This window comes from Belonocnema kinseyi, chromosome 3 (assembly GCF_010883055.1).
Source record: "Belonocnema kinseyi isolate 2016_QV_RU_SX_M_011 chromosome 3, B_treatae_v1, whole genome shotgun sequence".
Classification (NCBI taxonomy): domain Eukaryota; kingdom Metazoa; phylum Arthropoda; class Insecta; order Hymenoptera; family Cynipidae; genus Belonocnema; species Belonocnema kinseyi.
Genome location: NC_046659.1, coordinates 75,330,105 through 75,342,084, shown reverse-complemented (window position 1 = coordinate 75,342,084; position 11,980 = coordinate 75,330,105). Strand labels below are relative to the sequence as shown.

At 27.0% G+C, this 11,980-nt stretch overlaps 1 protein-coding gene across 2 annotated transcripts in view; it reads right to left on the bottom strand.

Moving 5' to 3' along the window:
* LOC117168814 (calcium homeostasis endoplasmic reticulum protein) overlaps positions 1–11,980 on the bottom strand; it is a 46,111-nt gene that overhangs the window by 24,751 nt on the left and 9,380 nt on the right. Inside the window, exons 3-5 of one of the 2 annotated variants that reach the window (XM_033354652.1) lie at positions 9,563–10,196; positions 1,301–1,372; positions 746–1,160 (exon numbers count right to left, since the gene is read on the bottom strand). In XM_033354652.1, coding sequence (XP_033210543.1) covers positions 746–1,160; positions 1,301–1,372; positions 9,563–10,196 — 1,121 coding nt within the window. The remainder of the gene's footprint in view (positions 1–745; positions 1,161–1,300; positions 1,373–9,562; positions 10,197–11,980) is intronic. The other variant, XM_033354653.1, reaches the window with a different exon arrangement.

The window sequence follows — 11,980 nt, the reverse complement described above, 5'->3', positions numbered from 1 at the left end:
TCAACAATATAGATAGACTATCACTTGAGAAGAAAATGTCAAGCAATTAAAACAGATCAGTTTTCAATCATACATTTGTACCCCCAATTAGAAAAAAAATTGTCTATTATTCGTATTTTTTGCATGATCTGGATAAAATTTGTCGCTACATACATTAATTAAAGTTTATTTAAGCTTAAAATGCATTGAAACTTACATGAAATAGTGAAATAATTGATTTTTTTAGAAAAACATTTTTTACAAAAATATGTTTTTTCACTGTAAAAGATAAAAAAATTTATCTAAAACGATTTAATTTTGATGAATATTTGTTTTTAATATTCAATCATTGATTTAAACTTTACAAAATAATTTTAAAAACACTTTTATGCAAAAATTAAAATACAGGTTTTAAATTGTATCTACTCTTATTAGTTTCAGTTTTCGGCATCAGGTGGCGGAATGGTAAATCCAATAGAACTGAAATATTTGAATAGTGACCAATGTGCTCTTTTCATTTGAAAAAGTGACTGTGTGGCAGCCCTTATTTATTTAAACAATTACTTCTCAACAGAAGTTCTCTGCTTTGTGTTGTATTGTTGACAAAGTGTCTGACTCAAATAGGGTACCCATAGAGACCAAATCTTGAAAAAAGGATACTTTAGGGACCTAAACTGAATATAGGCTGCAATGAGGAATATAGGGACGGGTCTATGAGGCCTGCAAATAAAAATTATAACACAAGTAATAGCTATTAGTTAATTACCAATGCTGGAGGTGGTGGTGGTGGAGCATTGAGTTGCTGATCAATAGCAATTTTTTGTTGCTCTATAGTCTGAATCTGCCTCAAGGCATGATTTACAAATGCCTGATGCTGAGCCTGATAATTGTCAAATGTCTGTTTCGTCGTCGTTGTGATTGGAGTTATTGAACTTGCATGCAGTGATACCAAACTCGCCTGGTACTCCGACCAGGAGCTGCTTGGTTTTTTCAATTTTTCAATGATCCCCTCGTCGAAATAATTATTCTTCGACTCCCAAAGACTCAGGAGTTTGTTCAGCTTATTGACCTGCTCCTCGGAAGCTGCCAATGAGGCGTTGCAAAACATAGGAACCACCACACTCTCCATCGCTTTACGGAGATCCATCGACTTTTTTCGGGCGCTAAGGGACATACGTAAGCTTCATTTTGTAAAGCGTTAGTAAAACAATATTTAATACACACATTTAAAGAGAGATTAATTCATGAAAGACAGTTCAGAGAGATTATATTACCTTCAAGGAAAGCATGAATAAATAAAAAAAAAAGCGAACAAACTCACCAGTGATGGAGAACATCATTTACTAAGTAGACAATGTGCAATTTTTGGCTGAATGCTGATCCCTGAATTACTCTGAAATACAAATTTGTCATGCAAATATATATCTAATTAATTGGATTTAGATATTCGGGGTTCAGGGTGATAATTTTTTTATAATTATTGATATTATAATAATAAATTGAGCTGACAAACATCTTAATTTTGCTTTCATCTCTTTGTTATACTTTCTTCGAAAGCTTTCAGGTTTTTTTTAGCAATATTTTCAAGGAAGAGGCATTCAAAATGCTTTAATTAATTAATATCCTTGATGAAAGTTATCAAGTGTTCAGCTAATGCAAGAAAACAATTTTAGCGTCTTTCTGGAATCGTTTGAGCCGAGGAAAAAAAGTGTGTGCGTTGACAACCAAAAAAGACGCAAAAATAAAATACAGAAATGGTTTAATTTCTTCTACTCTATATATTTTTTTTTTTTACTTGAAAATTAAAAAAAACTTCCATTGGTTCTAATGTTATGGCGAATTTTTACATGTACAATTTTTATTAAGATACACGTCCCACGTAATTGTGAAGCGAATTTTTTTTTTTGCTTTTTATTTTATTTGAAATTAATCAAAATTTCATTCAATGCTATAAAATGCTAGAAAAATTGGTTTTATCATCAAATACAACTTTTAAAACATGATGAAAATGACAAATGAAATTATGAAATGATAATGATGAAAATTAGTGAAAAACGTATTTTTTGATCGATTTACATGTAAAAGTTTGTCCATTTCGCATTTTTTATCATTTTAAACACCACGAAAATTTTGAAAAAAATGCAGCTTTGACATATTCCAATTTTTCGAACAAAGTATGCATTCAACTCAATTAAAAAACTATTTTTTCCACATTTTCTAAAAATTCTAACGTAGTCAACAACATTTTGTTTCCATTTCTAATTGTTTATTATTTTTCACTGCGAGATACAGCACTTATGAAAAATTTGCCATAATATATAAACCAATGGGAATTTTTTCCCCCCTAAGCGTAAAGGACTCGATTAATTGTAGCATTTTCACTCCACCTTAGAGATTTTTCTTTACCGACCCGAATTCTACATTTTTAACGGAGTCAAATATTTCAAAAAATTTTAACGAATGTCTAAAGATATCTAGAGATTTCAAAAGAGTTGAGGAGATTTCAAAGAGTTTGCAGTTATTTAGATTATTTCTAAATTGCAAAATAAATGAATTTTAAAACAAATATCTAAATTTTGCACTAAAATTATCAATTTTTCCCAAAGAATGGAATAATTAAACTTTCAGTTAAGAAAATTAATTTTGAACAAAAAAAAAGGTTTTTAAGAAAGTAGCTCAATTTTCAACAAAATTCATGAATTTTTAAATAAAATTATGAATCTTCAACTGGAATAGTTCATTTTTAAGCCAAAAAAATAAAATTTCAACTAAAATGATGAATATTTAACTGGAACACTTGAACTTTCAATCATAAAGAGGAATTCTTAAACAAGAGATTAATTTTCAAATTTGTTTTTCTTATCTTTAATGAGTCAAAAATTGAGGTAGTTTCGAGGTCTGGTTTTCAATTGTGAATCTTTTTCATGCTCATTTTGGATCAAATTAATCATGAAAAAATGGATTTCTTTTCGATTTATTAAGTAAGTCCAAATAATTGTACCTTAATTTCTTGAAAGAAATCCTTTTAATTAAATTTTGGTAAAAAGAATGTATTAAATATTAGCAATTATTTAAATCCATTAAAATTTGTTGGATTGTTTACTTTTTTATATGAAAAATCTAATAATCTAAATAGATTAGTTCAGAACCCCCCACAAAAAAGAAATAGCTAATAATTGTTAATTAAGGCCATGTGACGAGTGGGTCACGTGACCAGATACCTACCTTAATCTCACTTTCTTTTATTTCCCAACTTATTGTGACACGAAGCACCACATCGAGTTGAAAATTTGAGATAATAAATAAGAAGCACTAAGAAAGGTGGGTCTGGTTCTAAATTTTATTAATTATGAAAAAAAGCAAAAAAAGTTTTTTACAAGAAAAAACTTTTCATAATTATAAAAATCTAAGGCCAGACCCACGATTCTTAGTGCTTCTTGTTTCGTATCCCAAATTTGCAACTCGATGTGGCGTTTTATGTGATAATAAGTTGGGAAATGAAAAAGTGGTGGTAAGGTAGGAATCTGGTCACGTGACCCACTCATCACATGGCCTTAAAGAAGAAAAATTGTGAAATAAATCGTTCAACTTTGAACTAAAATAATAATAATTTTCAACCGAAAAACGGAAAGTAACATTTTTAGTAAAAAAAAAAAAATAATAATAAATAAATCAAAACTTAAATAATTAAATTCCAAGTTAAAAAATTATGTTTAACAAAAAAGGTGGATTTTCAAATTCAACTATGGAATTTTCAATTGGAACAAGTTAAATTTTCAATTAGGCAAATTACTTTCAACAAAGAAAAAACTTTCTTAAAACAAAAAACAGAAATAGTTGCATTTTTTACCAAAGTGATGAATTTTCAACCAAAAAGATTAATTTCTACCAAAAAAGATGAATTTTTAACTAAAAAAAAAATTTTCAACCAAAAATTTAAAAATTGAATTTTTAGACCAAAAATGAGTGTTCAGCCAAACAGATAAATTTTTAACTAAAATTATGGAACATTCAACTAGAATATCAGTTACATTTTCACTCAAAACAAAAAATAATTTAAAAACAAAAAATATCCAAATAAAAAATAATTTTTCAGTCAAACAACTCATTTTTTAACAAAACGAATGAACTTTTTATTAAGACGACGAATCTTCAACAACAAAATTATAATTTAAACAAAAAATTTAATTTTCCACCAAATAATTTTATTTACATTCTAAAAGTTGGTTTTTAACAGAAGAAAATAATTTTCAAACAAAACAAATTTTAAAAAATTTTCATCCAAATTGTTTAATTTTGAACAAGGAAAGACCAGTTTTCCACAAAGTATATACATCGTCAAACAAATAGTTTAATTTTTATATTAGAAATTTCAATTTTCAACCAAATAATAATTGAATTTTAACCAAAAAATCAGATAAACTTATTTTTAGCCAGAGTCTTCTAAATCCGAATTATAATTATTTTAAAACATTCTCGTTCAATGTAAAAAAAAATATAACAAAATAATGAATATAAGGAAAACAATGATTATGATGAAAATAATGAAAACTTTAATTATACCCTGAATTTATAAAATGTTGTAAAGGCGAATATAAAGATTCAAGATTTTGAAAATATTTCAAAATAATAAAAATACCAAAATATTTGAGAATTCACCAAAAATTTCAAATATTTCAGTAGAAATCTCGAGACCTCCAGAGATTTCAAAAGAGTTCAAGAGATTTCATAGCTACTCAGACCATTTTTTTAAAATAAATAAACATGAAAACTATATTAGAACCTTTAAATTCTTAAAATTATGACTTGTTTCCTAAAATATTTAGGTTTTCTATAAAAATTACAGTATTTCTTAGTATAAATTTATAAGAAAGAGTTTTTTTAATCCACTGGAAAAGGTTTCTATTTGAATAATAATTTAACAAATCCAAAAATAAATTGTGTTTACAGTCGTTTTTATTTGTCAATAATAAATTATGAATTAAGCTATAAAAATACATTTTCAAACAGAAACTTAGAATTTCTTGAATCTGAATTTTGTAAATATTAAATAAAAATGCCAATATATTTTTTTAATGCTTAAATGGTTTCTACTCAATATAGAATCCTGATTTGTTCAAATTATTTTTCTAAGCATGCTAAAAAGAAATAATATTTAAAAAAAACACAAAAATGAATATTGGAAAAATTTCCTTTCTTTCTGATTCTTTTTTCTGGAGCCATAACAAATTTTATAGTGCAAAAACGACAGAAATTAAAAAAAAAAAGATAGTCTGAAAATAAAAAAATGATGAGAATTTTTTCAGAAAAGCGGTTTATTGCTAAAATGTAAAAATCAGCTACAATGTTATTTTCAACTTCCAATATTTTTTCCATACAATCTACAAGCTTCGAAATATTTGTGAAATCTTTAAAAAATTTTAAAAGGTTTAAAACGTTTGTGAATCTTTCAAAATACTACCTTTTCACATATTATTTTTGATTCAAACACTTTTTTTACAATATACAGTTTTTGAAGTCTTTTGAAATCTTATAAATTTTTGTGAAAATTTGGTTAATCTTTCAAATCTTTGTAATACTTTTTAAAAAGTTTGAAATATTTGTGAATATCTTTGAAATCATTAAATCATTGAGAAATATTTTGAAACCTTTTAAAATGTTTATGAATCCTGTGAAATACTACTTTTATGCATATTATTTTCGATTTCCAGAATCTTCATTTTACAACCTACAGTCTTTGAAATATTTTGAAAACTCAAAATTTTGTATGACATCTTTGAAACCTTTTGTGATATCTTTTGAAATTTTGTATATCTCTATGAAATATTTTTAATCTTTGGGATATTTTTGACATCATTTAAATCCTAAAATTGTTGCGAAATCTTGCAAATTTTGTGAAATTGTTGCGAGATCTTTTCAAATTATTTATATCTTTATAAACTTTTTGAACCTTTGAAATATTTGTGACATCATTGAAAAATCTTTTAAAACTTTCAAAATGTTTGCGAATACTTTGAAATATTACCTTTTTGCATTTCATTTTCAATTTCCAATTTTTTTGGCTACAATCTACAGTTTTTGAAGTCTTGATATTTTATAATTTGTTGGGATATCTTTGAAATCGACCTGATACCTTTTAACTTATTTAAATCATCGAGAAATCGTTAAAATTTTTGAAACCTTTTAAAAAGTTTGAGAATTTTCTGAAATACTACCTTTTTCATATTATTTCCAATTTAAAAAAAATCTATAATCTAGTCTGCAAAATCTTTTTAAATATTAGACATCTTTGAAACCTTTGTCTTGTCTTTTTAATTCTTTAATATTTTTGTGAAATGTTATTAATCTTTGAAATACTTCTGATATCACTAAAATTTTTCAAGGTTCTGAGAAATCTTGTGTAACTTCTGTCAAAATTGGTAAAATCTGTCAAATCTTTGTGAAGCCTTTTGAAATTTTTGAAACCTTTGTGATATCTTTTTCAATTAATTATATCTTTATGAAATTTTTTAAATCCGAAATATTTTTGATACTATTGAAATCTTTGAAATCTTTTGTAATCTGTGTAAAATTTTGGGGGAAATCTTTAAAATCGATGTGATATCTTTTGAGATATTTAAATCATTTATAATACTTTAAAATCTTTTAAACCTTTTCAAATGTTTGAAAATGCTTTAAAATACTAACTTTTTTCATATTATTTTCAAATTCCAAAAAAATAATATTCTATAATGTATAGTCTGTGAAATCTTTTTAAATCTTCGAAATTTTTGTGACATCTTTGAAACCTTTTCCATGTCTTTTTAATTCTTTAATATCCTTATTAATTTTTTTGAATTTTTGAAATATTTTTGATATCATTGAAATATTTCCAATTTTGGTGAGATCTTTTCTGAAAAATTTGGTAAAACCTTTCAAATCGTTTAAAAACTACCTTTTAAATATTATTTTCGATTTCTAAGTTTTTTTTCTAAAATCTACAGTTTTTGAAGTATTTTGAAATTTTATAAATTGTTGCGACATCTTTGAAATCTTTGTGACAACTTTTTAAATTATTCGAATTTTTATGAAATTTGTTGAATCTGAAATATTTTTGATATCATTGAAATCTTTTGTTATCTCTGTAAAATTTTTTGGAAATCATTAAAATCTTTGTGGTACATTTTGAAATATTTAAATCATTGAGAAATCCTTAAAATCTTTGAAAACCTTTAAAATGTTTCGGAATCCTTTGAAATTCTAATTTTTTCATAGTATTTTCAATTTCATTTTTTTCTATAATCTATTGGGAATGGTGGTCTACTATTTCGCCACCTGGTGCCCAAAACTGGAACTAGAAAGAGTAGGTACATTTTTAAAGTTTCCCATTAATCTTTGCATAAGTGATTTTACGATGATTTTGTGAAGTACAAAACAATGATTGAATACTAAAAACAGATCTTCATAAAAAAATAGTTTTAGATAGAATTTCCATATCATACAGTTAAAAAACACATTTTTGTCAAACAGGTTTAAAAAAATATAATTATTTCACTATTTCATGTAAGTTTCAGTGAAATTAAATTTAAATAACCTTTAAATAATGTATGAAGCGAAAAATTTTATCCATATTATGAAGAATTCTAAGAATATAATTCCACGTCTTCATTTTAAATGCTCTAAAGTCTAAATAGAAGAATCATTCAATGAATTAAAGATTTTTTTGAATTATATAATTTAAAACAATTTTAAGCCAGAAACCTAAATAGTGAACGATTACATTTTTTATAAACTGAACACTTCTTAAATTAAAAGTTAAATTATTTATATTTTAAATGGTTAAAAAATCCTTAAAATGCTTCCAAATTTTATTTGAAAACCTTGAAAGATCTGCATGTTGTTTACAATTTGTTTTCTTTCGATTTTTAAAATAATTTCAGAACTTCTAAACATCCTATAAAATGAATCTTTTTTATGATTTTTTTTTTAATTCTGCCAAATTAAATCAATTTCCTTAAAATGTTCTGCACTCATTTTTGATAATTTTGTAAATATTTTTGAATAATCACTCAAAATTATCTTTTCGAAATCAAAATCATTATTAACTTTCACAGGAAATTTTTTTAAATCTTCTGAAGCCATTTCAAATTCTTAAAAATCTTTTCAATTTTTTGTTCGCAATCTGCCAAAATCTATATTTTGGCGGTACACGTACACACTTTGTTTGAATTATTTCAAATAATTTCAAATTTTAAATTGAATTTTTTCAAAACTTCTAAATATTTCTTCAACTTCCTTGATTTTTGTAAAGAATAATATGTTATTGTTATTTATAAATCGGGGTTCAAAAATTTGACTCACAAATTAAATTTTTTTTCAATAGAACAATTAAAATGTAACGTATTAAATTTAGTTTTGAATATTTAACTACAACTACTGATTTTATATAAACAGTCAAATGTTTCTAAATATAAAGTCATGCTTAGACTGAAATAATATTTGAAGTTTAATAAAAACCTTTGTTTATGAATAAATTATTTTCAAGTTATTTTAAAATTGAAAATAGTTTATAAAGTTTCAATCGGACGTTTACATTTGTTTAACTAATAAGACTTCCAATTAAAATAGTTTACATAATTGTTGACGTTAGAAGCGGAAATGATTGAAATTGCGAACTGATTTCGAATCGTCTTGTAAAATTAATTATTGTTCAATTGAAAAATTGTAAAGAAAAGTTTAATTTAAAAAATTATTATTAATTCACAGTCACAGTTGATCAACTGAAAATGTATTTTAAAAAAGGATGGAAATCACAGTTGCACAGATATTTCTGTAAAAAAAAATATGTTTCTTCAGCTTATAAGACATAAATTTCATCTAAATCCCTTTTTTTCTAATAAATACTTATTTTTAGTATCCAAAAAATACTGTAAATCCAGAACAAAAATCGTTACAACACTTTTATGCAAAAGTTAATGTAAAACTTCAAAATCGTACCTATTCTTTCTAGTTCGGATTTTTTGCCACCAGATGGCGTAGCGCAGTTTAACCATTCCCAATAGTCTGCCAAACCTTTTTAAATCTTCGAAATTTTTGTGTCATCTTTAAAACCTTTATGATCTATTTTTAATTATTTAATATCTTTATGAAATTTTTTGAATCTTTGAGATATTTCTAATATCATTGTAATATTTCCAATTTTGGTGAGATCTTTTCTGAAAAAATTTATGAAATCTCTCAAATCCTTTGAAATACTGTAACCTTTTGCGCATTATTTTCGATTTCTAATTTTTTTCTACAATCTACAGTTTTTTAAGTTTTAGAAATTGCTGCGCGAACTTTGAAATGTTTGTGTTTTCTTTTTAATTCTTTGATTTCTTCATGAATCTTTTTGAATCTTTGAAATATTTCCAATTTTGGTAATATCTTTTGTGAAAGATTTGGTGAAATCTTTCAAATCCTTTGCAACACTACCTTTTTGTATGATGTTGAAAAAAAATAGGCAAAGGAAAACGAACGATATCAGGTTAAAAAAGGGGACCGACTGGAATTTTTCTAATTAATATAAATATATAATCTAAACAGTACATCAATCTATACTCACTTTTTCAGCAAATGGTCAGCGACTACTTGGTTGCTTTCCGGAGTGATTGAATTCTGTAGAATCCAGGCCTTGCCAGCACTGATGCTATCTTTCGTGCAACTCTCGATAATCGGCTGCAGAACTGCTTCAAAGGCTGCCAGGTCAGTGCTCGTGCTCTGTGCACTATTTTGCAGATTAGTTTCTTGCGCCTGCTTCACGGCTTCCTCAACTCTTCCCTGCTGCTGTGCCATCAAAGCAGCATGCTGCGCAGCCAAATTCTGCTCCGACTGTCTCACTTGTTCCTGAAGAGTACTCTGCTGCGACTGAAGATTCGCGAGTTCATTCTGAAGCCAGCCTGGAGGCCCGTTAACTCCTGGTGTGACGCCGGTCAGGGCAGCCGTTCCAATTGCCGCAGCGGGTCCCATTGTCGGCGCAGCGCTAGCCGGGCCCCCGATTGGCACAGTCACAACTGAACTGGGCGCGCCAGCCGATCCGATTCCGACCACTTGATTCAATCCATTGTTTTGAGCAGTTACGCCTGGTGTAAGAGGGACGCTCTTCAGCTGTGAAACGGGTGATGCCGCTTGCTGCTGCTGCGAAACGTTTAAACGTGGATCTGCATTTTGCATTGGATTTATTCCTTTTTGCTTTAAAACTGTAAACGAATGACGGTGGATTATTGAATGAAGCTTGAAGATGATACCGTGCGATATTGAAAATCTAAACTGACTCTTGAATTTTCTATCTTGGATTTTAAATCTTGGACACATGTACAATTAAAGGGTCCGCGGTCTAAGCCTGTTAATTGACATTTATCTCGAAATTTATTTTTTTTTAAATTTCTGGAAAATTTTTTATATGCAGTTACTATCGCGCAAGAGAAACGGCAAAATTCCTTTTATCTTTTTTTTTACATGGATTTTCGAAAATCGCTTTTTTGATATCTAAAGCATAAGTCCGCGGTGTAAACCTCTTAACTGCTTGTGGCGTCTTATGGGAAATCCGTGGTTTTCTCCCGACGGCTCAGTTTTTTGTGTCTACTTTTACGAAATCTTCGATGTTGTCGTTTACAGATCGCTGTAAAGACGAACTTGAGCGACGAGTCTCGATTACTAATCACGCAGAAAATTTTTGCAATAAACTATTTTTAATTTTTGCAAGCACATCTATGTTCGGCGTGTGATTTCAAACATTTTGACATATAAAACTTGCCCGCAGCTTGAAAAGCAATGCGAAAACATGTGAGCCCGGGGCAAATAATAAAAAGCCAGCTGCAGAACACTGCAGATAACAGGTTTAGACCACTGTACACTGTCAATGAAGTTTAAAAAATAGAACCCTAAATCTAAAAAATGTTCCATTCGAAGTAATGAAATGTGAACGGCAAATAAAAACACTCAAAGTGAAACTCTTGAATTTAAAATTTTGAAAATTCAAGTCTAAAAGTTGTTTCATTCAACAATTTTGTATTCAAATTCTCAATAATTTACACGTATAAAAAGGAAACTAGTAACAATTTTACTACTTAAATGTTTTAAATTAAATGCAATTAAACTGCCAAATTACAAATTTTAAACCTTTATAATTTGTACAGTTCAAAGATTTAAATTCAGTTCTAGAAATATAAATCGACGTTATCATTTTCATTGCTCTAAATTGATGAATCAAACAATGAAATTGAAAATGTTCAAAATTATACTCTTTCAATACTTTTCGAAAATTTTCCGTTTCAACTAAGAATTAGATTTTTTTTTAAAATTCGCTGTTCCAATTCATAATTTTAATATTTTTCGGAAATTTGCCGTTACAACTTAGAATTAGAATTCACTCCTTTCAAAAATAACCTGTTCCAGCATGGAATATATTTAAATTTTAACATTCCCTGTCCCAAGAAAAATTATAATTATTTTGGATAAATACCAGTTTTCGAAAATTTCCAGTAAAAGCTCGAAATTTGTTCAAATTGGAAAATTACCGGGTTCCAAGTAAAAATTATTATTATTCTCGATAAATTCCAGCTCCCGCTATAATTTTGTAAAAGACTAAAAATTCCCTGTTCAAATTAAAAGATAAATTATTTTTAATTTAAATAGTTTAAAAATCCTTAAAGTACTTCGAAATTTTATTTTAAGATCTTGAATCATCTACATGTTGTTTCAAATTTAGAAAATATTATGAAAAGTTGTTCACAACTTCTAAAATATCTTTTAAAATTATTCAAATTTCACATAATTTTACAAAATAAAAAATCATTTTCAACTTTTCTAGCAATTTAAAAAATGTTATTATTCTTTTGAAGCCTGTTAAAATTCTTACAAAGCTTCTAAATTTTTTGCTCGAAATCTGCCAAAATCTACATTTTGTTTTAAATTAGGCCATGGACTATTTGCACCAAACTTTTAATGTGAAATTAATTTTGAATTTTTTCAAATCTTCTGT